Genomic DNA, 26,787 nt, shown 5'->3' on the forward strand with positions numbered 1-26,787 from the left:
GGGGGAGCAGTAGGAGCAGAGCCAGCCCCAGGCAGGGGATTCCGCCTCCGCAGGCTGACCAGGCCCTTCCTCCAGGAGGCCACCTCCTGCCGAACCCACCTTCGTCCTCCCAGCAGAGGTTTATCCAGACCCTACCAACCAGGAGGCCATTCATATAAGCCTGTCGGACGGGACCCAGCCCACGAGAGCATCCGCTAGCCCAGTGGTTCTCAACCTTCCTAATGCCGCGGCCCTTTAATACAGTTCCTCATGTTGTGGTGACCCCCCAACCACAAAATTATTTTCATTGCTACTTCATAACTGTAATTTTGCTACTGTTAGGAATCGTCATGTAAATATCTGATATGCAGGATGTATTTTCATTGTTACAAATTGAACATAATTAAAGCATAGTGATTAATCACAAAAACAATATGTAATTATATATGTGTTTTCCGATGGTCTTAGGCGACCCCTGTAAAAGGGTTGTTCGACCCCCAAAGGGGTCACGACCCACAGGTTGAGAACCGCTGCTCTAGTTAAAGAGACCACACGTAGGGACACATCTCATCTCGAGGAGGCAGAGTAAGAGCTGCCCGTGAGGTGCCTGTGCAGTGACAGGAGGAGAGTTGAGAGGCCCGCAGACGAGGGCCCGCCCCTGCCTGCGCCGGGCACTCCGTGTCCAGTTCTAGCCTCCGAGTGGGAACAGGTGGTGAAGGGCTCTTCTGGGAGCCCCGTTTGCTCAGCAGCTGCGACATCCATGGCTGGGCGGCAGCTGGGATGCGGTTTCTTTTTCTTTTAATGCTCAGGACCACAGGCTGACCGTGCCGCGGGGGAGGGTGGGTGCAGGGCCACTCGGAGGAAGTGCACCCAGACCGCCTGCCGCACAGCAGCCCCTGCACGCGGCCGCTGGCTCCCACACCAGAGTGCGCCCGGGCCCAGACGCACGGCACAAGCTGGGGCTCATCGCGGAACAGGTGTCCTCTGCAAATGAGCCAGAGCCGGCTGGGCAATGGCAGGGCTGCTTCCGACTGGGGAAGGACGGAGGATCCAGAGCAGCAGCGCCGGGCTGCCAGGTCTTCAGGAAGAAAGGGGGCGGGGCACAAGGGACAGAACTCATCTCGAACGTAGTACAGCCACATGCGGCCCTTTCCTTTTAAAAAAGAAGAAATAAAAAGCCAGCACCCACTAGGGAATGGGAGCCATACGCGATGCTCCCTAAGAGGTGGATCTGTAAGTCAGGGGCTCTCAGCTCAGACCTGCTGAGACGGAGCTGCGTCCCCCACCTGCCTCCCTCCGACTTGAGTGTTGCCCCTACAGCCCACCGCACTGCGGGGGGAAGGCTCCACCGCCACTCAGTCCTGTTGCACACCCAGAGCCCAGGACAGGCACGCACTGTGTCCTTGCTTAACTGCACAAAATGCGAAAGCTGGGGTGCGCGTGTCAACATCAGCACAAAAGCAAAGCAGCTCGATGCCTCTCTCCCCACCCCCAAATTCCTCTGCATCTTTCCCTGGTCAGAGAAACAAAACGGAAACTTAAACTAGGAGTCAATCCCCAACTGAACCCCAGCGAACAGACTGCACACCCTCAGGGCCCCGCCTTCCGCCTGCGGATTCATCGCATCAGCCTCGGCCCCGTCTCTCCAGCTGCTCCTGCGGACCACCCCGCCGCGTCCAAGCTGTCCCGGGATCGGGTCGCAGCCGAGGGCTGCAGGTCCCCTTGTACGCAGTCCATATCTCTCCCCTCAAGGGGGGAGGCGACAGAGAGCGCGCTGTTCTTGGAGGAAAGGGAAGATAGAAGGGAAGGACGTGCTACAGTGACGGCCACGACACAGGACAAATGCCCTAAGCACGGTAACCAATTACCTTCTGCAACAAGTACCCGTGAGGGAATATTCTAGAAGACAGGACAGTCAGCTGGGGTTATTCCTCCCAGCCCGTCCCCTGACCCAGACGTGAGCCATGGGCAGCATCCTTGGGGACGAACGCCAACGGTCGTGAGGCCAGCAGTGGCCATGAGGCGCGAAGGCACTGCTTCCGTGGTGCCTCTAACACTGAGGCTGGCCCTGGCCGGGTTGGCTCAATGGATTGAGCATCGACCTGCGAACTGAAGGGTCCCGGGTTTGATTCCGGTCAGGGGCACATGCCCAGGCTGTGGGCTCGGTCCCCAGTGGGGGGTGTGCAGGAGGCAGCCGATCAATGATTCTCTCTCATGGATGTTTCTATCTCTTTTCCTCTTTCTTCCTCTCTGAAATCAATAAAAATATATTAAAAATAAATAAAACTGAAGCTGACTTGCTCGATGGCCAGTTTTATTTCCCTGTGAAAATAAAGGGTTTGTTTGTGGCTCCCGTGTCATGAGATGGAGCCTCCAGGAGCCAAGAATTCAGGCCTTGGCTTCCCCTTCACCCCTCCTGCCAGCGGGTCGCCTTCCCTCGCTCTGTAACAGGGCGAGGAAGCAACAGGTCTTAGAAGGTTGCATGGCGAGTGCTGACCTGCGGGGGCTGACTGCGGACTCCGACACACAGCGAGGCAGGCTGGGGGTCGGGGCTAGCTGGGGCGCAGGGGGCAGTGTGCCGATGGCACAGCTGCGTGGTCTGGACACCCCTGGAGGTTACTCTAAGACTAAGTGGTCAAGGAAACTGATGCCCAGACTACAGGGCTGTCCTTGTGGGGAGCTGGGGGTTAAGAGCTAATTGGGGTTAATGGCAACGCAGCGGGAGCCCCTCCCTCCCCGGGAGCTGAACTTTCCACGCGTCCTTGAAGTGCAGTGAAGACATGTTCAAGGATTCTATTTTTATTGCTCGCGTGGCTCTGAGCATTTTGGTTTGGGAGTTTTCATTTTCCCAACGAGAGTGACAACGTCTGCGGCTTCATCCAAAAGAGGGAGGCGAGTTCCGAGGCAGCGAGGACCCGGGAGGGACAACGGGCTTCAGGCCCCCTGCCCAGTCCCTCTTTAGGGCGCGTCCCTGCCTGCCCACAGGCGGTGAGTCTGCCCTGGAGGGCCCCTCGGGGGCTGGGCTGGCCCAAAGGCGTCTGCCTGGCACCGCTGCGGTCCCCCCGGCCTTCTTATTGGACAAGACTGGACTTGTGTTGTCTCTTTTGCAGCTGAAAGGCCAGATGGTACTGGATGGTGGGCAGAATTCCAAGGATTTGATGCCCAACCTACAACCTTTGTGGTTTGGGTGGAAAAGATAAATATTGTGGAAAACCCACACAGTCACTCACTCAATGACTGTCAGCCACCGGGGTTTATAAAGGACAGCTTGGCTCCTCATCGCGTGAGAGAGCACACCCCGTGTCCAGGGGAAAAGACAGGCCGGACTTGAACGAGGTGGGCTTCAGGACATGACAAGGCGCTGGGTGGGGCCGAGGTGCGTGTGCCTGAGGCTGTGGGAAGGGGCGTGAAACAGGTGGGAGGCGGAGGCTGGGGCCTTTGCCTGGAGAACCAGATCTGACACCTGCTCTAACACCTCACTGTTCACCTTGCAGGCACCAAAGAGAAGTCAGAGAGACAGATGGGTGGTGAGCCCCCTCCACCTCCTGTCCCAAAGGCAGGGTGTCCCTATGGCCCTGCTGAAGGTGGGTGGCTCCTGTCCTGCAGTGCAGAGCAGAGGGTGACCGGGCCTCCAGGAAAGAAGGGGCCGGCGAGACATGGAGTTTTTCTGGCTGGAGTGGTGGCCGCCAGCTGTGGTGAGCCCTGGGCGTGAGCAGGTCGAGGGCTGACGGAAGAACCTGCCCACAGACCCAGCGTTGGCAGGCCACCCAAGGGCGGTCTCATCCACTCAGACATTCCTGGAGCGAGTCGCTGTGAGGCCCCAGGCTGGCTCCAGACACAAAGGCGGGTAAGGAGAGCCCTGCCCGCGGAGCTCACAGTGAGGCAGAGCAGCAGCACACGCACACAAGTCCCATGAACAGGTCCCAGGAAGGCCACGGCGGGAGGGGACAGGCGTGTGCTGCAGGAGTCTCGGGCAGGGATCCGAGCTCCGTCTGCAGGAAGCAAGGTTCGTGAAGGGCATCTTCGGAGGACACTGGCCAGCGAGGTGGGGCAGTGGTGAGAGAAAGTCCCAGAAGAAGACTGGAGCCGACTGTGCCACGTGAATTCAGACACCGCCTTGTACAGAGGCGCCTCTGAAGGGTTTTGAGCAGGGACACGACAGTCGGATGCACTGGAGTCACTAGGGCTGAAAGAACGAAATACCATGACCTCGGGCCATCCTCATGTTGGGAGGGCCAGGGCGGACGCCAGGGAGCAGGACTGTGGACACACATAGTGTGTCCCCTGCGTGGGGGTCCTCTCTGCTGAGGGGAGGTTTGAAACAACTTTCGTCCTTTGAGCCACAGGTCTGGGAGGCGGGGAGAGAACGTGCCTGTCCACCCAGCTGGGCTGCGGTGGTAAATGCGTGTCTACGCCCTCAGGTCCCTGCAGCGAGCCCCAGGGGACCGGTGCGAGGAAGGTGATGTGTCCAGGGGGCAGCAATAAACGCTCTGTGTCCAAAGGAAACGGGTCTATAGGGGAGGCAGGGCTTTCCCGCGGGGAGTTTGGAAGCTCAGAGAGAGCAGCGACCTGGTTCTTCTCTGTGGGCTGAGTGAGCAGATGCAAAGATGACAACTCCCGGGACCGAGGCTCAGTTTACTGGCTCTCACTTTTAGCCACTGAAACCTTTGGTGGAGAATCAAACCGTTTATGCGGAATGCCAGCCAAGGGAGAGATGGGCACACGGTTCCTGGAGGGCTGGCCTGCGGGAGGCGGGTGGCTGCCTTGCACAGAGAAAGCTGGAGGAACTCACCTGCCTGGCCACACGACTCAGGGCTGGGAACGGCCATTGGGGAGGGGGGCCAGCTGGTCCTGACAGGTCCTTAGAACACCAGGACTTGGGAACAGGTAAGTCGGGAGTGCTCTGTACCCCATGGACTGTGTCATGAGTGACAGGGGGGGTGGGGAGCCTCTGGGCCATCAATCCTGTCCCTCAGTCCCCTTGGAAAAAAGCTCCCCCACCCCCGGCCCTCGCCACCACCTGCCTGCCAGGAACCGGCTGCTCAGACACCCTTGGCGATGAGCGGTGTGCGCGCCCCATGGGCCTCAGCCTGCAGGGCTGTCTGTCTGCATCTCTAGTTTCCCGTAGGAATCTGATTGCTTGTGGTGCCTGTGAGGAGGCAGAGCCATCGCTCTCTGTCACCTCCACTGCCTGGTGCTCCAGCCGCTCGAGGAGAGGTGCCAGGTGATCACTGCAGATGCTCTCCGCTCCTTCCCTTCCTCACTCGCTCTAGCTCTACCGCTGTCTCTGAGCAGGAAGGGCGGGGGGGGGGGGGGTGGGTGCCGAGCTGGAGTTGGGGGCAGGGAGGGAAGGGAGTCAGGTGCCCAGAACACGGGAGCCCAGCTGGCTCCACCCCTTCCCCGCTGACGTGCGACCTCGAAATAGACCCACACAGAGCGGGATTGGAACAGGAGTCTCTGCCGGCACTGAGTAACCTTGGAGGTGGGAAGACAGGAGACAGCACGCCAGGCTAGCTGGTTAACTGCTCTGTGCAACTGGCTGCAGAAACTAGACCAACAGCCCCAGCGTCCTCCCTCGTGGACACTCAGTGACTGGCACACGGAAGGCTCCGAGAGGAAGCCCAGAGCACCATCCGTAGGGACCCCAGAGGGACTTGTCAGTCCCAGGTAACAAGGCAGCCACTGGCAAAGGGATGGTGCTGGAGCCCTAAGAGTCTGGAAGCGTCCGATCAGAGCAGGCAACGCCGTCTGTCTGCACCGAGTGCCTGAGGCATGGACCCCAGGGTTTACTAATAACCTGGTCACCGCCTGTCCCTGGTAGGGCCAAGGCCCAGGAGGCCTCTGGCCGCTGCCTTCACAGATACACTGGGGCAGCCATTCTCTAAGGCAGTGGTTCTCAACCTTCCTAATGCCGCGACCCTTTAATACAGTTCCTCATGTTGTGGTGACCCCCAATTTCATTGTTACAAATTGAACATAATTAAAGCATTGTGATTAATCACAAAAACAATATGTAATTATATATGTGTTTTCTGATGGTCTTAGGTGACCCCTGTGAAAGGGTCATTCGACCCCCAAAGGGGTCGTGACCCACAGGTTGAGAACCGCTGCTCTAAGGGAAGCCAGGCTGACAGGACCATTTACGCCTGAGAAGGGTCCTCTAGGGGACCCTCCTCAGAACTGGTCCAAACGCAGATTCCTGGCCCTGCAGCCTTAGATTCTGCTCCATGGGGCCTGGGGTGAGACCTAGGAATCTCTACTTTTTAAAAAAAATATATATATTTTTATTGATTTTTTACAGAGAGGAAGGGAGAGGGACAGAGTTTGAAACATCAATGAGAGAGAAACATCAATCAGCTGCCTCCTGCACACCTCCCACTGGGGATGTGCCTGCAACCAAGGTACATGCCCTTGACTGGAATCGAACCCGGGACCCTTCAGTCTGCAGGCTGATGCTTTATCCACTGAGCCAAACCGGTTAGGGCAGGAATCTCTACTTTTAACCAGAGCCTGAAGGCGTTCTCATGCCAGTTGATCCTGGAACCAAACTCTGAGACACAGTGGAGGCTCCTACTCCTGACCTGGGGGAAGGGCAAGAGCGGGCCGGGCTCCTGAGGCCGGCTACCTGCCCACATTGGTGAGGAGGAAGGTGCCAGAACTGCTTGGATGCCCCAGGTTGTGTGTGTGTGTCCTCCAGCCCTGGGCAGCACCCAGCACCTGGCCCAGCAGCCTCTTCCCTGATCTTGTCACGGTTTCCAGAGAACATCTCAATCGCGCCTACAGGAAGTTCTTCCCCTGGCAAACCCACTATGCCTGCCGTGGCCTGTGCCCTGGGCTCACACATGCCACAGAGCATCTGCTCAGCAGCACCCCCCGCCGCACCTCCCCTGCACTTGCAGGCTTATTAAAATGGACCTTGGTCTACTCTCAGCTAATCCACCGGCATCCGGAGCTCATGCTAATTAATCAGCAATTAGTCATTAATGCGCGCCCTAATTGCTCATCTCCGCCTCATGCCCATCATGCCCGTGCCCCAGGCACCTTTCTGCGGCTCCTGTAGACCCTTGGGGGTTCTCGCTCCGCTGTGCCCTCGGGGCCAGCCTGCAGACTGGAGAACGTGCCCACAGACACTTTTATCCTCTGCACGGTCTGCGAGGCAGGCTGCCGGCTAGGAAGCCAGCCCCACGGAGGGGCACGGTTATTACTTTGGAATGAGTGCTTTATTTAATTAAACAATTATTGCCGAGGCCCTGGGGCACCATTCCAGAAAGACACCAGATTCCGCTTCTGACAGACACCCTGGAAGGCAGAGCGCGCTGCCTTCAGGGAGAGGCGCAGCCCCGGTGCTGCAGGGCCCTCGCCAGGACCCTGCACTCATCCACGGAAGCTGAGCATCAGGGAGGCACGAGCCGGGGGAGGAAAGGGGTTTGGCATCGTTTCCATTCTAGTTAGCACAAGACATTTAAGGACATTCCAGATGGCGTAGGACTACGAGGAGGCTGCTGGATTCTTTAGACCACAGCAGTGGTTCTCAACCTTCCTAATGCCGCGACCCTTTAATACAGTTCCTCATGTTGTGGTGACGCCCGATTTCATTGTTACAAATTGAACATCATTAAAGCATACTGATTAGTCACAAAAACAATATGTAATTATATATGTGTTTTCCGATGGTCTTAGGCGACCCCTGTGAAAGGGTCGTTCGACCCCCAAAGGGGTCGCGACCCACAGGTTGAGAACCGCTGGACTATACTTTTTCCCTGCATTTTTGGGAAAGCAAAAAAAAAAAGGGGGGGGGGTGGAGGGGAGCAAGGGATCTGAAATCAACGACCAGGACATTTCCTTATAGAATACAAAGCCATTTTTAGCTCCTGGCCCAGAAATGGAGGTGTGGATACGGAGGGCCGCGAGCGGAGACGACCTGGTGGCAGCGCGGCAGGAGTTCGCCTGGAGCAGCTTCCGAGGGGCAAAGACTGAACACACACGGGTCAACGACCAGGAGCACCAGGCTTGCACCCCGACGGGCGACTCCCTGATAGGGAAGGCTCGAGCCTCAAGCTCCGAGCTGCCTGGACCGGGTTGACGTGCGATAAAAACGGTCCCAGAAAAGCGCAGTGCAGAAGGTCCCCGCAGGGATGAGGCTCCCCGCGGAGACTGGTTTGGAAGCTTCCCAACAAGCTGGCCTGTGCAGGAGCGTGGGCCGTGGGCATGTCCTTAGGCTCCACGGAGCCTCCAGCCCGGGCGTGTGTCCCCAGCGCTCTCTTGCCGGGGGGGGGGGGGGGCTGCCCACGATGCCTATTTCTGCGGGAACTGGGGCTCAGGTTTCTGCACTTTTGCGCATGAACATGTGGAGGCCTCTCTAGACAAGAGCCGGGCTTCTGAATGTCCAATTCATAAAGGCTCCATTTTCACAGAGTAACATTTTAAATGCACGCATGAGGGGAACCAAGCAGTGGCAGCCCTGCTGTAAAGTATCGACTCATTTTGTAACCAATCATCGCCACCCCCTAGTTTGCTTTATGCATTTGGATATTCATATAATGGGGTTTATTAAGCGTCGCTGAGTAAGGCTGAGTATCCTTGGGGCAGCGGCAAGGTTATGGCACAAGGAGAAAGGGTGAGAAACCAGACAAGTCAAACGGACCTCTTCCCACTGCCCAGGAACAAAGCCGGCTTGCTCGGGCGAGTGGTATTTGCAAGATGTACTCATTACTTTCCAGACCACGGGGACGGAGACGGGGCAGGGGGGCACTTACACTGCCATCGTGGGGACGGGGTCTGGGGCAAAATTCAAGAGCCAGAACCATGTTCCCTTTACTCAGCAGGACCTCGACTAAGGCCAAAGGGCAGCGTCTGAGGCCTGCGGGAGGGGCAGGAGATTGTCCAGCAGAAACCACGCGCACGGGCTAGTGATCCAGGTTCCCATGACCTGGTGTCTTTACTGGGAGGGTGGAGAAAGGGGCGCGGCGGGTTGAGCATCGTCCTCTAAGCTGGGGTGGCAGGTACCGACCACGGCAGAGAACAACTCTCTCACTGAGCTGGAGGGAGCGGGCCAAACACCCAAAAGCGCCCAGACGGTGGTACTGGGGCTCAGGGAGGCGCGACCCCACCTCCTGGGAAAGGGGGGGCTGGCCCAGAGCAATGCTGGGCAGCAGCAGGGCAGGCACTGGGGAAGGCTGGCGGCGGTGCCCAGACAGAGCAGCGGCAGTGGGGTGATGAGATAGTGGGGACTCACGAGGTTCCTTGGTGACAGTGTGCTAGACAAGCACTGCGCTGGGGTGAGTGACAGAGTAATCGGGACTCATCCAGAAAGGCTGGGGCTGGGGCTGGGAAGCACACCAAGCCACAAGGAGTCACTCCCGGGACGAGATACACAGACAGCTCCACAGGAAAAAAAAAAAAAGACAGAAAGAAAAACACCGGCCTGTCCCTGTATTATTGATTTTCTTGAAAAAGAAAGAGAGCAGCTAATCCTTTAACGCCAGTCATGTCAATCCGAGTGCTGATCGCTGGCTGAAGTTCAGGTTCACTCAGCATCAGAGGGGACTGTTTGGGTAGTGGGTTCACGCATTTTGGGATGTGGGCAGAAATTCATTCTTCCTTGAGACCCGGGATCATGGGATGAAAGCAGAGGGTCAGCAACTGAGGGGAGGGGGCCGTACACGGGGACAGGGGTCCTCCCAGAGGTCACGCCCACACAGGCCAGAGGAGCTGGTGGAAGACACTGCAGACCACGCTCCTGGGGTTGGCCAGGCAGGGGCGTGGCCAGGAGAGCCGCTCCGCTTGCCGCACCTACAGTGGCCGCCCAGCGTGACTGGCATCTTCCCACGGGCAAGTGGGGAGAAGAGTGAGAGGCAAGACCACACCGCCTTTTCGGGAGCCTCCAGAACTGAACGAGGAGGAGCTGACAAGAAGTGCATTGTGGGAGGAAGGAATGAAAGGGAAAGAAACAAGGTGGGCCTCCCTGGTAGGTCCCCGAACAGGCACCCTCCTCTGAAGGAGGTGCTCGGATGCCTCAGCCCCTATGAGCAACACTCCCAGGCAGCCCGGAATCTCCTCTCGGCTTGCTTCATATTTGAGGGTGGGGGGTGCCAGCCAGAGAGGGAAGCTACCACTGGCCGTTCACTGAGCGTAGGACCCTGCTCTGTCTCCAGACTCAGCCACCCCACCAGACGCCCCCACGAGGACAGCTCACTGTCCTGCCAGTCCTGCTAGCCTCCAGTGGGGGGCACCTTCCTAGCTCACGGGGCTTCATTCCACTCCAGGTCCCCGACACCGTGCAAACACGGGCAGCGCTGATGCCGTATCCTGCTGGAGTTGTGCTCTAGGGTGCCTGCCCCTGCAGGTGAACAGCAGTGTCCCCGAGTCTCCACGTCCTGTGAAGTCACTGCCGTTGCTGAAACCTGTCCACACCAACCTCCCCCCTCACTGGTCCTGAGGCCTCTAGGCCACCTCCTGCCCCATAACTGGTAAGAATATGTGTTCAAGTGATGGCAGCGGTGACCCACTTATTAGCAGATGTCACAGCCCCAGGGCACGGCGGCGATGCTGAAAGAACAGAGGGGGACGTGGCAGGGAGGGACACGTCCTTGGGAAGGCGCCTTCTGTTCCAGCGCCGCTTCACCATCTAGGAGCCGAGCGAGGGGCGGCCGGAGCGACAGCTAATCAATCCGGTGACGCGCAGGATGTGCGGACGAGGATCACTGCACAGGCACCTTCCTCGGGCCGCGTCGCCCCGGCCCCCACAAACGTCAAGCACCAAGGGCTGAGGCCCAGGTGCGACTGGCCCCCTCCTCCCTGGGCCTGGCAGCGGGGCTGCCCTGCTAGCTGAGCAGGTCTGTCTCCCGGGCCAGAGGACGTGGCTGAGAGGCCGAGGAGCAGGGCCCCAGGCTCTGCCTCAGCTCTGTGGCCCTGGGGGAAGTCACAGCCTCCAAGCCTCAGATTTGTTTTGTTTTTTTTCTGCTGTAAAACGGGGATAAGATGTCACGGACCTTACTGCGTGACCCGAGGACCAAATCAGAAACGAGAAGGTAGCTGGCAACGTGCTACGCCAATGCAAGACAAACCCAGCAGGGAGGACCAGTCACGGCCTGGCACACCACTACCCGGGGTGCACTGCTCCCTTAGAGCCCCCCAAAGGATGCGTTCCCCTCAGACAGTACTGTTTTAGGAAAGAACCAGCTGGTTTGAAAAGCGGGCTGCACACTGGTTTAAGTGCTGCAAATGGTCAGTGGCAAGTGTCGCCGAGTAAGAAGGACCCAAGAGGGAAACAGAGGACACGCCTCCCGGTAGAGAAAGAGAACCCAGGATTCTCAGGGAAGGCCCGGGGGACCCTTCTGATGTTGCCTTGAGCCGGTTCCCAGACTCTGCTCTAGGAAGAGAGAGTCCAGCAGGCAGAACTCCCCCTCGGCCCCCAACACACACCTGCTTCTTCAGGGGCATTTCCGGAGGGAGTATGGGGAGAACCCCTCTGTCCAGCAGAGGGTGGCGGGTCACTGGCCAGGCACCTGCATCTCTCTCCCTGGTCGCCCATGCCCTGGAGGTGGCTCTCACAGCTCCTGCGTTCAAGGCAGGGTGGCAAGCCAGGGTGACCTTACCCTGTTCCAAGGCAGCCCACGAGGTCCCCCCCCACCCCAATACCGCCGTGTGCGGCCGAGTCTCCAGCCAGGATGAGCTCCCTTCTGCCATCTGCGCTCCCAGCTCTGCTCGGCCCGTGCCTGCTGGGCTGCTGGTGACCCAGCAGCCCCTGTCCACCTGTGAATGGCGGTTGCTGCTCCTGTGACTGGCCAGGAGCCTTCAGCACTTGGGGAGTCCCATGTCCCCCCAGGCTTCCCTCTGACACTGCAAAGGAGGAGGCAGTGACGGGGCCCAGGCCCTGGGCAGAGGAGGTGAAGAGCAGGCTGGGAAGCACTGTGGGTATGAGGAAGCGAAACAGGAACACTTGGCCGTGCCCTTGACTCTTGGGGACTGCGACCCATGTTCTGGTTCCCGGGCACTGGGGACAGTCTGAGCCTGGACTGGACTGATTTACGGAGCATCCTAGCACTTCACCATGGTCGCTGGCACCTGCTCACTGTAGAGGAAGGAATGAAATGCTAAATTCCGGCTTTGTTTGCTCCCAAAGCCGCAGAAGCTCTGCAGAAAGCATCCCAAGATATCCCAGCCAGAGGCAAGGTTGCGGGTTTGAAAGAGCACTTTGCTAGTTGATCCTTCAAAGGAGCAGGAGGGGTGGCGGGTGGGGTCCTGAGAGGCTGAGGCCTGAAAGTAGGTCCTGATGTCAGTTCTCATGGGTCCTCATAACAGGGCTGGGTCGCTGCTGGCTCCAGCTGCGGCCACTTGCTGGGGCGCCCTGGGGAGCCACCTGACTCACAGGACCCCCACCTCCCAGCACCTGTGATGCGGCCCCTCCGAGGAGGGAGAGGGAGAAACTCACCACGTCGGCTGCACTGCACTCGCAGGACGTGGGTGGGGTCGCCAGGTGCGCGAGGGGAGGAGGAATTTTCCATTTGTTAAGGTCAAGGGCTTGGAGAGGGGACGGGGAGCTGCTGGGAGAGAAAGCTCCCTCCCTGTGTGTGGTCCTGACGCTGCACACGGAGTTAATATCCCCAATATTCTCATTCTGCATGTGCAACGCAGCAGGCTCTGAAAATTAAACCGCAAAATGAAAGCCTGTACCTTTATCCCCAGAACACACTGTCCCGGAATAGCAATGAAGAAGTGGTCACCAGGAGGCCCTTTCAAACACGCAGGCCCGGACAGGTGCGCCTTCTGCCCAGGACAGAGAGAGGGCTGTGCCGGGGTGGGAAGGGCGCTTTTAGTCCGCTCGCTGCCTTGCCGGACACTTGGGTGAAGCCTGGCTGGCAGCAAAGTCAGAAACGGCTGGTAGAGAGGGGCACAGAGAGGGGCACGGGAGCCTCCAGAAGGGAAGGACAACCTTCTGAACGAGGGTGACTGGGGGGCAAGGGGAAGGACGACCTTGGTTCCCCATGATCCAAAGAGGCCGCTGGGGAAGATGCCATCATCACGAGCAACCGAGAGCCCAGGACTCAGGAAGGAACCCACACCTGCCGACCCCTTCTCCACTCACTTTGCCCCTCCCATCTCAGAAAAAGGGACGCAGAGCACCCAGTACTTAGGGTCGGGAGACACTGTCCTGCAGCAGCCAGGGACCTGGGAGCCACACGCAAAGCTGTGAAGTAACTCTGGAAACAAAGGCACGGCCCCCCTGCCGTGAACTCTCCAAAGCGGGGGTAGGGGGGGGTTGGGAGGGGGAAGAGCACGTCGGAACTGCAGACGTTCCAGCAGCCCCGAGCCCCCAGCAGTGGGCAGGGTGGGAGGCAGCAATAGCCCAGAGAGAACAGGCCGTGTCCGCTCCCCGTCCCCCTCCTGTTTCTACAGCTTTTGCAGGCCCGGTGGCAATTAGCTGTAGGAGCTATAAGCACGTATCTGGGCGGCGAAGGCAGTAATTAATGCCCGTCTGCTTTCCTGAAGGTTCTTTCTGTTCGGTCGGAGTTATTGAGATTCGGGGAGCGAGGCTTCCAGGATGTGGAAGGTTTGCAGGAAGAAGTGCAGGAACAATCGAGTAAGACAGTGATGATGCTTCTAAATAATTCACCCGGCCAACGGCAGCAGCCAAGATTCCCAGGCTCCGTATCTCTTTTGCCGTGGGAGGGGGATGTGCCGGGCAGAGCCTGCACAGGGGCCAGCGGCCCCCTGGGAAAGACCCACCCGAGGGCTCTGCATCGCCCCTCTGCCCACACGTTCCCTCTGCCCACGCGCTCCGTGTCTGTGTGAGCCTGCCCATGCCAGTTAGAGATCCAGATGGGTTGCTACACTTCCTGGTACTTTTGCTAATGTTACCAATCGCTGTCTGTTGCAATGCTAAGAGGCTAACAGACCTGGGCTCTCCTGGCTGCCCACCCCCAAGGTGGGGAGGCAGGGAAGGGGGTAGGAGCTCAGATGCATTTCCACTAAAAGATCAATTCCCAGCCAGAGCCGAACGTGGGAGAGAAGAAACACAGACCACGAGACAGCTCTGGAAATGCAGAGGGAAAACTTCTCTCCCAGGGTTTGGGCCACAGGACTCCTCTGGTAGGTCTCTGGGGTGGGGCTGGGGAAGGCAGGACAACCACTCAGCAGCCCTGGGGGTTAACGAATTCAGACCCGAACGAACGAACGAACGAACGACACAGCCGGCAGGGCCTGCGCGAACCTTCGCCAGGATAGGCGTAATTAACTTAAGAGGCCGGCTCCCCGAATCGCTCACTCTCCAAATCAGCTAAGTGGCCACGTGTCAAACTGTGTGTCACCCAGCACACCGAAATGTGTGTCAGGCTGAGGACCAAGAGGAAGCAGAATATTAATAGATACTGCAAAAGGCAAAGAGAAACATTTCTCAGTCCCGCCCGCAAAGCAGGCAGAGATAAATAACTGTCTGGTTTTGTATCTTATTACTTCTCCTCCCCTCCGCCCCCGCCCAATGGCACAAAGCAATCAAGAAGGAGCCTGGAGATTCATCATCTTCCCTTGTCGGCGGGGGGCGGGGAGCAGGGAAGACGGGGAGCTCAGATGGCAGGGAAGGCTGGTGGCTCAAAAAAGCCTCCGGGGTCCCCCTGGAAAGCCAGTTAACATGGCTCAGTCCTGCCTGCCCGCGGGAAACCTGGGGTCCACCGTATGCTCCTGGGCTGGCCAGGAGGGAGGTCAAAGCATGGACGTCTCCAGAAAAGTCGCCCTGGCACTCACTCCAACGGGGCTTTGCTAAGACTGCCCCTCAAAACCCGAGCGACGTTCGCCGCCCTGGAGCTGGCAATGATCGGAATGCCAACTCCACACCACATATGACGGAGGCTGGCCGCCAGGACACTCTGAGGCTAGAGTCTTAGTGACACGATCCACCTTCTGGCCAGGACCAAGGCCCCAGTAATGAGCAGAGTGTGGAGCCACGCAGACCTTTCTCCCGGGAGGGTTGTGCCAGAGGTGAGAGGCAGCCCACACGCCCAGGCGGGGCGGGGCCACGGGCAGGTGCCAGGCCACTCACCAAGTAGACGCGGTAGACGTCCCCTCGGCGCAGGGGCCCCCAGCACAGGTCCGTGTCGTTGTGCTTGGTGTCGGCCTCCACACCGCAGGAGTCGTTGCCAGTGGCGCTGCTGATAAAGAGAACAGGGGCTCAGAGTGGCCCTCCCTGCTTGGCTGGAAGCACACAGCAGGTCACATCATTAATCACCGGCAACCACTGAGCTCCCCACTCCCCCCATAGCAGCTTTTGATCCACAAACCGAATATTCCTAGGTTTTAGGGCATGCATCACTTGTTCCTGTCGCACCGTTAGGACGCCCCCGGGGGACTCCCAGTCACCTTCCCGATGGGGCAGGGCAGGGGACAGCTGTGGAGTGGGTCTCTGAGGGACAGTATGCACAGCTGGCTGGGTCGTGCTGACAGATTCACTCGGTGTGTGTTTCTACTCTGAAAACCCTCCCCTGACCGCCCAGGAAGCCCGTGTGGCAACACGAGGGGGGTGGGGGTGGGAGGGGACACTCACCAGGACACCTGCATGAGGGAGAAGGGCACGGCGGCAGCGTAGATGGCCAGGTCCCCGTACAGGTAGATGATGATGCAGAAATAGAACAGGTTGACCCCCACTGGAAGGAACAAAGTCACCGGTCAGGCAGCCACAGGAGCATTGCATTCTTTTTTGAGGACTCAGCTTCTACCCCTCCCATAGCTTTTGGTTCTCCTGGCTCCTGTTCTCTCCCAAAAGGATGAGAAAACGACCCCAAAGCTACACTGTAATGCAGGCAGGAGACACATCTGCTCACGACTTTCACCCGAGAGGGGCTAAGTGAGGCTCCAGACAGGTGCCCGGTGAGTGAGAGGCATGGGCTGGGGAGGAACCACAGGCACCTTCAGGCTCAGGGCAGGGTGTCTAGGGAAGGGGTGGAGGGGGAAGGGAGGGAGGGGAGGAGAAGAGATGTTCTGGGTGAGGCCCCTGGGCCAGGGCCCCCTTTACAGCCAAGCCCAGGCTCTAAGACAGAAGACGCTGCCAGGGAATTGAAAAGCAGAGAAGGTAACAGAAGGCCCAGCTTCTAAAGCTACAATCGGGAGGGTAAAGCCCTCCATTTCCAAAGACCAATGGCCAAGCCGCGGAGGGTGGGGTGGCCAGGCGTGCGAGGAGAGGTGCTGGGAGAGGCAGTGCAGGAGCGGTGCTTCAGGTGGGCCACTCCCCTTACGAAGCGTGGCCAGGGCGGACGCAGGCTCTGGCGGGGCACATGGGGCTCTCTGTGCAGGGGCAAACCCTGGTCCCCTGGCCTGCAGGAGGGGCCTGCACTCGGAGCTGGGAGTGCAGGCTCTGGTCCTGATCCCATTGGCCTCACTTCCCAACACCCTGACCGCCTCCAACCCCGTACACTGAGGACTCCACCGGCGCTAAACGCCACGTGCCTCCACCTATAAAGACGCTGAAGAAAGGTCTGGGCCCTGCAGCCCCAGGGTCACAGTCCGACAGCCAGTCTCAAACCTCCGTTCAGACTGGCTGCTCATTTTGATGGTACTGATCTCAAGCGGCTGGCTTCACGGGGAACAGAAAGAAAAATGAAGTGACAGCTGCCTCCCGATGCCGGTGGCTCAGAAAAGCCTCCGGGGCCCCAGGGGAAAGCCGGGACATGCTCCTCCTGGGCTCTCTGAGGGCGGCTCTGCTCCTAGGAATCTGGGGGGGAGGGGGGTGGGGGGGGAGAAACCAGGAAAAAACAGGCCTTGAAAGAGCCCAGGAGCCTCAGACAGCCTCACTGTCCAAGCTCAGTAGCCCCCGCGGTCTGCCTGCCACTCACCCAGGCTCCAAGGACAGCCCGCGCCCCAGCTTGTCTTTCTGCAGCGAGGAACTCCCCTCCCCCACAGCCTCTCCTTCACCTGCCACAGATCAGGGAGGAACTCCCCCCCGCCCCCCAGCCTCTCCTTCACCTGCCACAGAATCAGGGAGGAACTCCCCCCCGCCCCCCAGCCTCTCCTTCACCTGCCACAGAATCAGGGAGGAACTCCCCCCCCCCCCCCCCAGCCTCTCCTTCACCTGCCACAGAATCCGGGGTCAGCTCTGTTTATAAACTGCCACTGGCCCTCCCTGATCAATACATTTCATTACAAGACACAAAATGTTGGAAGATCAATGAATTTCCTGAGAGGACAGCAATGATGGAGGCCTGGCATTCCTAATGACAAGAGATGAGGCTGGTCTGATTTTGTGGGGGGTGGCGGCCCTTGGTGAGGGTGGTAGGTGACAATCTGTAAATCGGGAAGAGAGCAGAGCAGTGGTTTTCATCAGGGGGCAATTTTGTCCCGCAACCCCTACTGGGGACATCTGACAATGTCATAGCTGGGAGGTGCTGCTGGCAACCAGTGTGCAGAGGGCAGAAACGCTCCTCAGCACCCGATACACACAGGACAGGCCCCCTGGCAAAGGGTGGTCCGGCCCAGACGGCAGCAGTGCTGAGCGGAAACCGGAGACGACGTCCTCTAAGCGGGCGCTGCTCGCACACAGTTGAGGTAAACCAGGAGCCTAGCGCACGGGGAGGGAAGACAAAGCCAAACCACAAGTTCCTAGAATTCTTAAGAAATCAGCGCGGACTACAAAACACGCAAATCAGAAAGGAGGTTTAAAAGGTAAGCGTCTGCCCTCCAATGTGCTTTTAAAAATATTTACTTTTATTGATTTCAGAGAGGAAAGAAGAGGGAGATAGAAACATCAAGGATGAGAATCACTGACTGGTTGCCTCCGGCACGCCCCCCACCTGAGAATTGAGCCCGCAACCCGGTTTGTGCTCTGACCAGGAATTGAACCGTGACCTCTTGGCTCATAGGTCGACACTCGATCACTGAGCCACACCAGCCGGGCTCTAATGTGCATTTATTTCAAAAGCTTGCATTTGGAAGGAGACCACGTATGGTTCCTGGGGGGACATGTTTACGATCTCTTATCTTAGTCTAGTGAGGTGGGGAGAGGCAGAAATGGAACAAATTGACACAGAAGTGGGCAGACACGACCGATCTGGTTTTCATGAATCCTGGAAACCCTCTGTGAGGCTGGCACGGGGGATGGGAGTGGACGCTCGGGCCACCTTTGCCTGCTGCTGACAACCTTTTGGACTAGACAGTCCCATCACACCACCAGTGGGGAAGAGAACACTCAGTGTCCTAAAAAGCAGCAAGAAGCTTCCAGTTCCTACACCCCCACCCCCACCCCAGCTCTAAGTTAGTACAGCCATGTTCAAAACGGAAAAGAGCGGGTGGCAACGCCCCCCGCTGCAGCCAGGGGCTCCGGCAAAGGGGCAGAAAACCTCCCAGGGGAACCGCAAAGGCAAGGATGTCAGATGTGTTGGACTCTAAGAAGGAAAAACAGGTCTGAGCATTAAAAAACGACTCTTGCATAGCTCCTCTTCCAAAAGAACAAGACTGGCCACGGAGGCATAAGGTGTTTTGGTGAAACACCCAACAACCCAGCACCTGAGCTCGTTGGGTCCTGTCAGCTTGTAGCCAAGCCCCCGAAGGGAAGGGCAGGAATCCCAAGCCGTGCAGTGGGCAGGTAGAGAGTGGGGAGAGGTTCTAAGGCGCTCAGATCCCAGACAGCGGCCCTGTGCACGGGCTCCCAGCGCCCTCTGCTGGCCACCAGGAAGAGACAGAGAACACACGCAGCGAAGCCTCTACACAGAAGAGTCCAGAAGCAGAGAGACCGGTCAGAGGCAATCAAGCAAGAGGCACAACGTGACCAGCCGGCCTCCATGGGTCCCCTTCCTTGGGCAGCTGCTTAGGACTCCTGACCTCTGTGTTCAGCAGGAGATAAGCAGCCGCCTCCCTATTCCTAGCGCCGATGACGAAGAGGAGTCCAAGGAAACCACCTGAAGCCGCCCAGGTCTCTCGGCAGCTGGCTGCTCAGAGCACTGGGAGCCGGTCAGCAATCCGCTCCTCCCGTCGCCTGCCCCGTCCCACTGTCCAGGCGGGACCCTCATTCCAAGCGCCCGGGTCAGTAGAAGTGCGAGCTCCCCCTCCCTCGCCGCCTTGGAAGTAACGTGTACCTTTACTGAAGAACATGGAGGCCATCTGCCCCATTTCCACGCGGTCTGTGATTTCAAAAAGGTTCGGAGAGCCGCGTCTCTCTGTGGAGCCAGAGGACAAGGAAGAGGAGGAGGTTGGTTCATTTGGCTTCTAGAAGGGGCGACTGAGCTCAGAACTCTCCAGAATAATGAAATCCCCGCGTTTTAAACTCTTGAGAAAACTTTTCTTAATGCTTATGGTTCAAAATATCTAGAAAGGGACCTCAGGGATGCTGGTCGTGGGGTCAGAAGGGGACGCTTAGCCCTTGCTCGGCCAGAGCAGGGATCAGACTCTCGGGCACGTGCAGTGCAAGTGCGTGTGCGTGTGTGTGGTGGGACAGGAGGAAGGAGAGAACTCGGAGACCCTAGATGTACTGGCACGCCCAGTGTGCACCAGCACTGAGACAGGCATTTCATTATTCCCACAATGGCAGCCGAGGTGGGAAGCTGGGGTGCAAGCGTTACTAAGTGCTGAGCCTGCAGGGGGAAGCCTGGGTCTGGACTCCTTCTTTACCACGGAGCCTTCCCAGGAGCCACCTGCAGGCGAGAAGGGCCACGGGGTCTCTGCAGAGACTCCCCAGTCCTCTCTGCGGGGAAAGGGACCCTGTGGCCCCAGGGAAGTGCAGGCCGGCCAGGAGCCCCAAGACTTACGCACAGACAGGATGGGCCGTTGCTCTGCCCGCTCGTAGCTGTCCTGGACCCGACTGTCGCTGTCAGAGGCGGCGGAGGAGCTGTCGTCGTCTTCCTAGGACAGAGCGCGCAGGGAGGGGGACAAGCACAGGAAAGGGGTCCGTTACGGCAGGAAACCCCATGACAACGGAGCACCCGCCTCCTCTGTTATTTCTTTCTGGAAGGGATCTGATTGGGAAGCTCTCGGCACATCCCCTCGGTCACATTAGAAGGCGCAGGCACAGTCGGACGTCGGGTCCAAGGCCACGGCACAGACCCTGGTGCAGAAGCTCAGCAGGACTGAGCTGGGTCAAGGTGGGGCAGGAGGGACCAGGAGGCAAACTGGAAAGAGCAGAGGCTGCAGGCGTTCTGAGCTTAGGTGGCTGCTAAGCTTTTGCTCGGGGCAGGGTCCCTAGCAGTGCTGTGGACACGGGTCCGCCACGCATCGGGGGGAAAGGACTGGCCAGTGAGTGGCACACAAGCGGACAGGGGCACTGCCCGGAGACAAGGGCAACGGGCGCACCTGGTGGTTCTCCATCCTCTTCCAGCGGAGCTGCGCATTGGCTGCCGCCATGGCCTCCACCACAAAGGTCGTCGTCACAAAGCTGCAGGGGAAGGCCACGCGTGAATCGCCAAAGGCAGGCAGGAGGTTAGAGGAGGAACAAAGAAAAAGGAAGTCATTTCAAAGACCGGACTGGACCAACAACCCGGCCAGACCGAAGCCCTGTCCCTCCTTGGAGCTGTTTCCTGGGAAACTCTCACGGTGGGTCTGGCCTGATCAGAAGTGTGTGCGTGTGCGTGTGTGTGTGTGTGTGTGTGTGTGTGTGTGTGTGTGTACACGGGCTGCCTCGTGTGCTTGCCTTGATGTCCCCGTCCCCATGTAAAAGGTGTTTCGGATGCACAGCAGAGGCGACACAGGGCCATGCAGTACCGCACACCAAAAAGGGGCCTTTGGGGGCAGGGGTGGTGACCTGGTGCTCTAGGTCAGAAGGAGGAGGCAGGTTCACGGGCCCGCAAGGTGCCGGGAAGGGCAGAGGCAGCCTCCACTCTCCTTGCTGGGACACAGGCACATGGTCAAGTTCCAATGACACACGCTGATGACAGAGCACAGGCAGGATAATGGAAAAGGATCACTTGGCTCTGGAACCTGTCCTTGCCGCCCTTTTGGGGGTGGTGTATTTTCACTTTCCTAATAACCTGGCTAATATGAAAATAAGCTTGCATTTTTATGGCCTCCATCAAAAGGGAGGCTGGGAGGCGGCACCAGACATTTGCTGAGAAGTCAGACTACAGTGACAAATCACCCTTTCTCTTCCTCGTAAAGAAACCGGAGAGGCCGAGACGACAGCTGGGACGCACGGATGCTTCTGTCGGCAGGAGGCTCAGGGGAGGCGGCCTTCCCGCCACAGACCTGAGGGAGGGCTCTGTCCCTGCCATCACCACCTGGACAGCACGGCTCTGCCGCTGGACTTGACCCTGAGCCCTCTGAGGGCTGTCACCTGCCGTAGGCAGACTCCTCAGCCCAGCAGTCAGGTGGCAAGTGCAATAGGAGTTAAATCCATATCCACTCCAGGCTGGGGGCGGGCAGCCAGCTCAGCATCTCCTAGGACGGTTTCTCATTATCCTGCCTAAGTGACCATTTTAAGGCTTTAGATTTTCCCTTCTTTTTGGAAGTAAAACTAAAATCAATCTTAATTAAGGCATGAAGAGGCTTCTCACAGTTGCACAAAGCCAACTCATTGATCATGTTCAAATATAAATGGGGTGAGCAAGGCGGGGGCATGGTGGCCCTTACCCGGGGCCCCCAATAATCACTCCCCACTCAGGCGGCTGCCGGTGCTGAAGGGCCTTTAGAGGGGACAGCAGAGTCACAGAAGGACAAGGACTTTTAGGGCTCTTGGCTGCCAAGGCTCACAGTACGTACGTCATTATGAGCCAATAGCACCAAGGTTGGCCCCCAAACCGCCCTAAAGATAAGGCATGAACGGACTGAAGAACTCGGGCATTCTCCTACCCGCCCTGAGCCTCTCAAGGTCTCAGTCGGCTTCAACTACCCATGTTCCGTTCTTCCACTCCTCTCTCCTGGCCATCTGCTTAAACGCCGCCTCCGTGACCCCTGAGCACCGACCTGAAACTGTGATCACCCGCCCTCCCCCACTATGTTTGTGGGGTTTTGTCTCATTGTTACTACATCACCTTCTAACTGACTCTGCGGTTTACTTATTTGTTATCTTACTCCTCACTGCCTGTCTCCCACCAAAAAGGAGAGTGCAGGGCAGGGCTCCGTGCTGCTCAGCGGGGTACCAGCACCTGAGGACCGCGGGGTGTCACCTCTCCGCCTGGTGTCACCTTTCCGGGGTGTTGACAGGTGGTGCCTCCCTCCTCTTTCTTAGAGCTTGTGGATTCCCACCCGGGGGAGAGGGCTTCGTCCTGAATCCCTCACCAGCCTGGGCACTGGCTAACCGGCGTCAGACCTGCCTGCCTGCATCCCCCACGTGGCTCCGGGAGCAGGACCCTGGAGGGCTGGGAGGCGCCGGCCTGGGTGCTGCCGGGCACGAGGCAGGTGAGGGCAACACCCGGCTACGCGAGTGCTGTGTGTTTACCACTTACTACTCCGTGAACTATCTGAAGCAAATTCTAAATTCCAAACCGATTCCCCGGCACCTTCAACAACTATCAGATTCTTCTCCTGTGGCTCGGTGATATTTCCTCAAGAATGTACAAGAGGGGAGGCACCCCGGCCGGGGTGGAACCACGTGAGACATTCCAGTCTCCCGTTTTAGCTGGTCAGGGCTGTGCAACGCACGAGGCACTGGAGACCTTTGTATCTCCCCCTTCCCCCCCTCCCTTCCCCCCAGCCACCTTGTTGAAGACTCATCACCAACATCTTCCTGCCCCCAAGGACGTTTCCCCACCTCCCTGCGCTTCCTGGGCAGGCTGCTCAGCTTTGCCCCGGCCCCCAGCCCCCAACCCCCAGCCCCGAGCCCCGAGTGACAGCCTCTTACCTCATGAAGCCCAGGAACACCAGCAGGAACAGGCTGACAAGCCACCCAGCAGAGGCGAAGGCCTTGGGCATGGTGAGCGCGCCGGTGCCCACGATGAGGTTGAACATGTACACCAGTCCAACCTGGGACACAGAAGCCACAGTCAAGCCCAGGCATTAACTAACCTCTCCCCACAACGGCGCCCAAGGACGACCCAGGGGCAGCAAGACCACGGCGGCCAGGAGGCCCGCCTCCAGGCAGGGAGGCAGGGAAGGAGGAGCATTCCACCCAGGTGCTCACCAGGCCAGCCCTGCACCGGCATGTTGGGGACCAGACCCCAACACTTGGATGACTGAAGCCCCACATCCCATGGATCCTTTCCAATGTCTCCGATGATCAGTTTAAAAAAATATATATTTTATTGATTTTTTACAGAGAGGGAGGGAGAGGGATAGAGAGTTAGAAACATCGATGAGAGAGAAACATCAATCAGCTGCCTCCTGCACACCCTCTACTGGGGATGTGCCCGCAACCGAGGTACATGCCCTTGACCTGAATCGAACCTGGGACCCTTCAGTTCGCAGGCTGACACTCTATCTACTGAGCCAAACCAGTTAGGGCTGATCAGTTTTATGCTCCATTTTTGCCGCCACCGCCCCACCTCTTGTCATTTCATTCCTCAGAGCTGCGTCACAGATGTTAGCTCTTTGCCCAACCAGACCGTGGTCTTCCATTTTTCCTAGCTCACCAGGCACGGGGCCCAGGCCTCCTCTCCACCCATTCTGCCGTCGTCCTTCCGGACCCCGACAATCCTGCTGCTTCCCCTTCCCTGTCTTCCTCCCCACACGAACTTCAGGGATTTTTTTTAAAAGTTGAGATAGAATTCACATGCCATGAAATCCATCCCTTTAAAGCACACCGTTCAGTGTTTTCAGTAAATTCATGAGGTTGTGCAACCAGCATCACCATCTAATTCCACCTCATCCCCCCAAAAAGGAACCCTGCGCCCACCTGCAGCTGCTCCCCATTCCTGCTAGTCCCTGGCCACCAAGCTCAGTGCAATCGCAGGGTCACCGACTTCAGGGTTTAAACTCAACTCTAATGCCAACCCGACTCCAGCTCCGTTAATTACAATTATTCCGCACCCCTCGGGCCTGGCACACAGCCTCAAGACAGGAGTCCTCAGCGGGGCCGCAGGGCCCTCGCTCAGGTCCCCTCGGACACGAGGCTGACAGTTTCATTGGTCTGAAGCATCATTATCTTAATGTGATCTCATGGACAGAGCCCAGAAGGACTGGATCACCACACTACTGCCAGGTGACGCCCTGCTGGGAGCCCTGGCCCACGGGGACTTGCGAGAACCCGAGGGTGGCAGCCGGGTGAGAAACAGGACACACAGCCCACCTGGCCTTCCCAACAGGAAGTTCCCAGAGCTGGCTTTTCACAAGGAACTCTGGGTGTCCACCACACACTAACTTGTCCTTTTGTTGGCTGACTCCATCGCGCTGAGGCTGGTGTGTCCCAGTGCAGGAACGACTCCCCGGCTAGCTCAGTTCTGCTCATTCACTCGTCTAGTCAGCACCTTCCCAGAGCCTCCCATGGGCCTGGCTCTGTGCTGGGAGCTGGGGAGGACACTGAGGAAGACAGGCAGGACCTTGACCTCACGTGGGGGGAGAGGCAACAGGGGAACGGTGACGAGCGCCTCGCAGAAGTGCCCTGAAGGAAAGAAGCAGGGCGCAGGGCACCGTGACAAAGGATCATGGGAACACTCTAACTACAGGACACTCAGGAAGAGCTCGTGGTGACACTCAAGCCAGGACCTGAAGGATGAGAGGGAGCCGCCCAGGCACCGGGCCAGGGAAGAGCCTCCAGGTAGAGGCCTGAGGTGGGAAGGGAGGTACGGCCGAGGGGCTCTGAGGCAGGTCAGGCTGAAGCACAGCCAGGCAGTGGAACGGCGTGGGGCCCTGGTGCCCGTGACGGGGGTTCAACGTTTTGCAGGGTTTCTGGGCACTAACAGACCAGGCCCCGTCGATGACCTAACATTTGATCTCCCTGGAGCTTTGTTCTCTATCACTTTTATAAGCAACAACCCTTACCCTGGCCGGTGTGGTCCAGGTGGTTGGAGCCTTGTCCCCTACACCCTTCTGCAAGGCTCGTTATCCACTGAGCCAAGATCTTGCTCTCAGAGGGGATCAAGAACTGTTCTCCCAGGATGACGGGGTGAAGGAGACCTCAGCAAGAAGGCATGCTCGCTCCTCAGACCCTGACCACTAAGTCCTGGTAATGCCACCTCATCCTCAACACAGGCCCTCTCTCCCTACCAGTAGGATAAGAGAATACATGCAGTTGTTGATGGCAAATGCCCAGAGCAGGCCCTCAAAAACCCCCAAACACATAGGAAATGAAGGATAAAAACAGAAAAAAGCAGCCCGGCCGGTGTTGCTCAGTGGTTGAGTGTCATTCCATGCACCAAGAGGCCACCTGTTGATTCCTGGTCAGGGCACACGCCCAGGTTGTGGGTTCGATCCCCAGTAGGGAACGTGCAGGAGGCAACCACTGGATGTATGTTTCTCTCTCGTCGATGTTTCCATTTATGCCTCTCCCTTCCTCTTTCTCGAAAATTAATAAAAACATGTTCTTTAAAAAAAGCAGAACCCACTGAGGCGTTTAGGGTTCACTGCCCTGCTGCCTGTGGGCACACGCTGATACGTGAAATGATTACAGTTCAGCTGGAGGCACAAGAAAAGTGAGCATATCAGTTTTTTCCTTCCTCAAACTCAGTTGCAGAAATGAGTCAGTTCTAAGCTCTGATGTTCTGAGCAGCAGCAGGAACCCCAGGGACTTTGATGGACACTGTGGACCTCACCCTGCTGGTGCCAAAAGGAGGATGTGTGCTGTGACACAATTGCTCAGATCAGAGGGACGCGATTCAGTTCATCCCAAGTTCAAGAAAGACCCCCCCCGCACGTTGCTGACATAAAGAAGGCTCCTCCTGTGCTGCACACGGATGGCCCGTGCCCGGCAAGAAGGCCCTGCTGTGGAGGCCTTTCCAGCTGTTCTCAGAGGCCCCTCCTCGGCCATCACACCACAGCTGTAGAGGCTGGGACGCTAACGGGAGCAGGGCAGGCATCCCGGGCCGGGAAGGTCAGTGCAAAGCAGGGCGGCTGTTAAAGGCTAGGTAAGTTCTAGAAAGAGGACTCTCGCTGCTTAAGACGGTGCTGCTTTCCCTGGATACCTGGAAGCAACGTGAGTCAGTCCTTTGATTATTCCCTCCCTCCAGCTACTTATCCAGGCAAGAGCACTCCATGATGTAAACATGGCCAATCTTATATCACACCAAGGAGATAAACTGAGTGTGTGTGTGTGTGTGTGTGTGTGTGTTTGGGGGGGTGGGGGTGGGGGTAACACAATCCTAAGACGGAGAAATCAATCATTCCAGTTGTTCTAATCACAGACTCCACCAAACTGCAACTGAAGCGTCTGCGTGCTTCCTCTGCCTCTTACGCCATCCAAGGCTGCAAAAGTTGTGCAACTTAAAATTCAGCTAAAAACCCAAGGCGTTTCAAACTGCAGACGTGAGCAAAACCCAGGCAGCAGCTGTCAATCACTGTCCATTGGAAGGCAGGCAGCACAGTGTGGAGCGGGTAGCGGCCCTGAGGTACAGAGTTGGCAAGTCAATTTAGTTTTCTCCACCGCTCTCTGATCAACATGTAAAACGTGAACAAACCTGCCTTTGCTGGTTTGGCTCAATGGATAGAGCGGCAGCCTGCGGACAGAAGGGTCCTGGGTTGATTCTTATCAAGGGCACACGCCTGGGTTATGGGCTTGATCCCCAGTAGGGGGCGTGCATGCCAATCAATGATTCTCATCACTGATGTTTCTATTTCTCTCTCCCTCTATGAAATCAATGAAAATATATTTTTAAAAAAGTGAACAAACCTGAGTCTCATCACACTGAGCCACCAGGGCTGCTGCTGCTGGAGGTCCCCCACCCGGCTCTCCCCAGGGTCTAGGCACGCGGGGGAACGGGGCCAGTCCACTGCGAGCAGAGGGCTGCTCAGGAGCCAGGGGCAACTCAT

At 57.8% G+C, this 26,787-nt stretch overlaps 1 protein-coding gene across 6 annotated transcripts in view; it reads right to left on the reverse strand.

Moving 5' to 3' along the window:
* The window catches only part of TMEM104 (transmembrane protein 104), a 41,889-nt gene that overhangs the window by 12,548 nt on the left and 2,554 nt on the right, over positions 1 to 26,787 (reverse strand). Inside the window, exons 3-9 of one of the 6 annotated variants that reach the window (XM_036338967.1) lie at positions 24,185 to 24,424; positions 22,730 to 22,851; positions 20,248 to 20,329; positions 19,707 to 19,796; positions 19,038 to 19,118; positions 15,518 to 15,617; positions 15,017 to 15,125 (exon numbers count right to left, since the gene is read on the reverse strand). In XM_036338967.1, the coding sequence (XP_036194860.1) occupies positions 15,017 to 15,125; positions 15,518 to 15,617; positions 19,038 to 19,118; positions 19,707 to 19,796; positions 20,248 to 20,329; positions 22,730 to 22,851; positions 24,185 to 24,209 (609 nt within the window). In that variant the 5' untranslated portion in view covers positions 24,210 to 24,424. Of the gene's footprint in view, positions 1 to 15,016; positions 15,126 to 15,517; positions 15,618 to 19,037; positions 19,119 to 19,706; positions 19,801 to 20,247; positions 20,330 to 22,729; positions 22,852 to 24,184; positions 24,425 to 26,787 lie in introns of all 6 variants that reach the window. The other 5 variants (XM_036338964.1, XM_036338963.1, XM_036338965.1 and 2 more) reach the window with 5 other exon arrangements.

Source organism: Myotis myotis, unplaced genomic scaffold (genome assembly GCF_014108235.1).
Source record: "Myotis myotis isolate mMyoMyo1 unplaced genomic scaffold, mMyoMyo1.p scaffold_m19_p_17, whole genome shotgun sequence".
Taxonomy (NCBI): Eukaryota; Metazoa; Chordata; class Mammalia; order Chiroptera; family Vespertilionidae; genus Myotis; species Myotis myotis.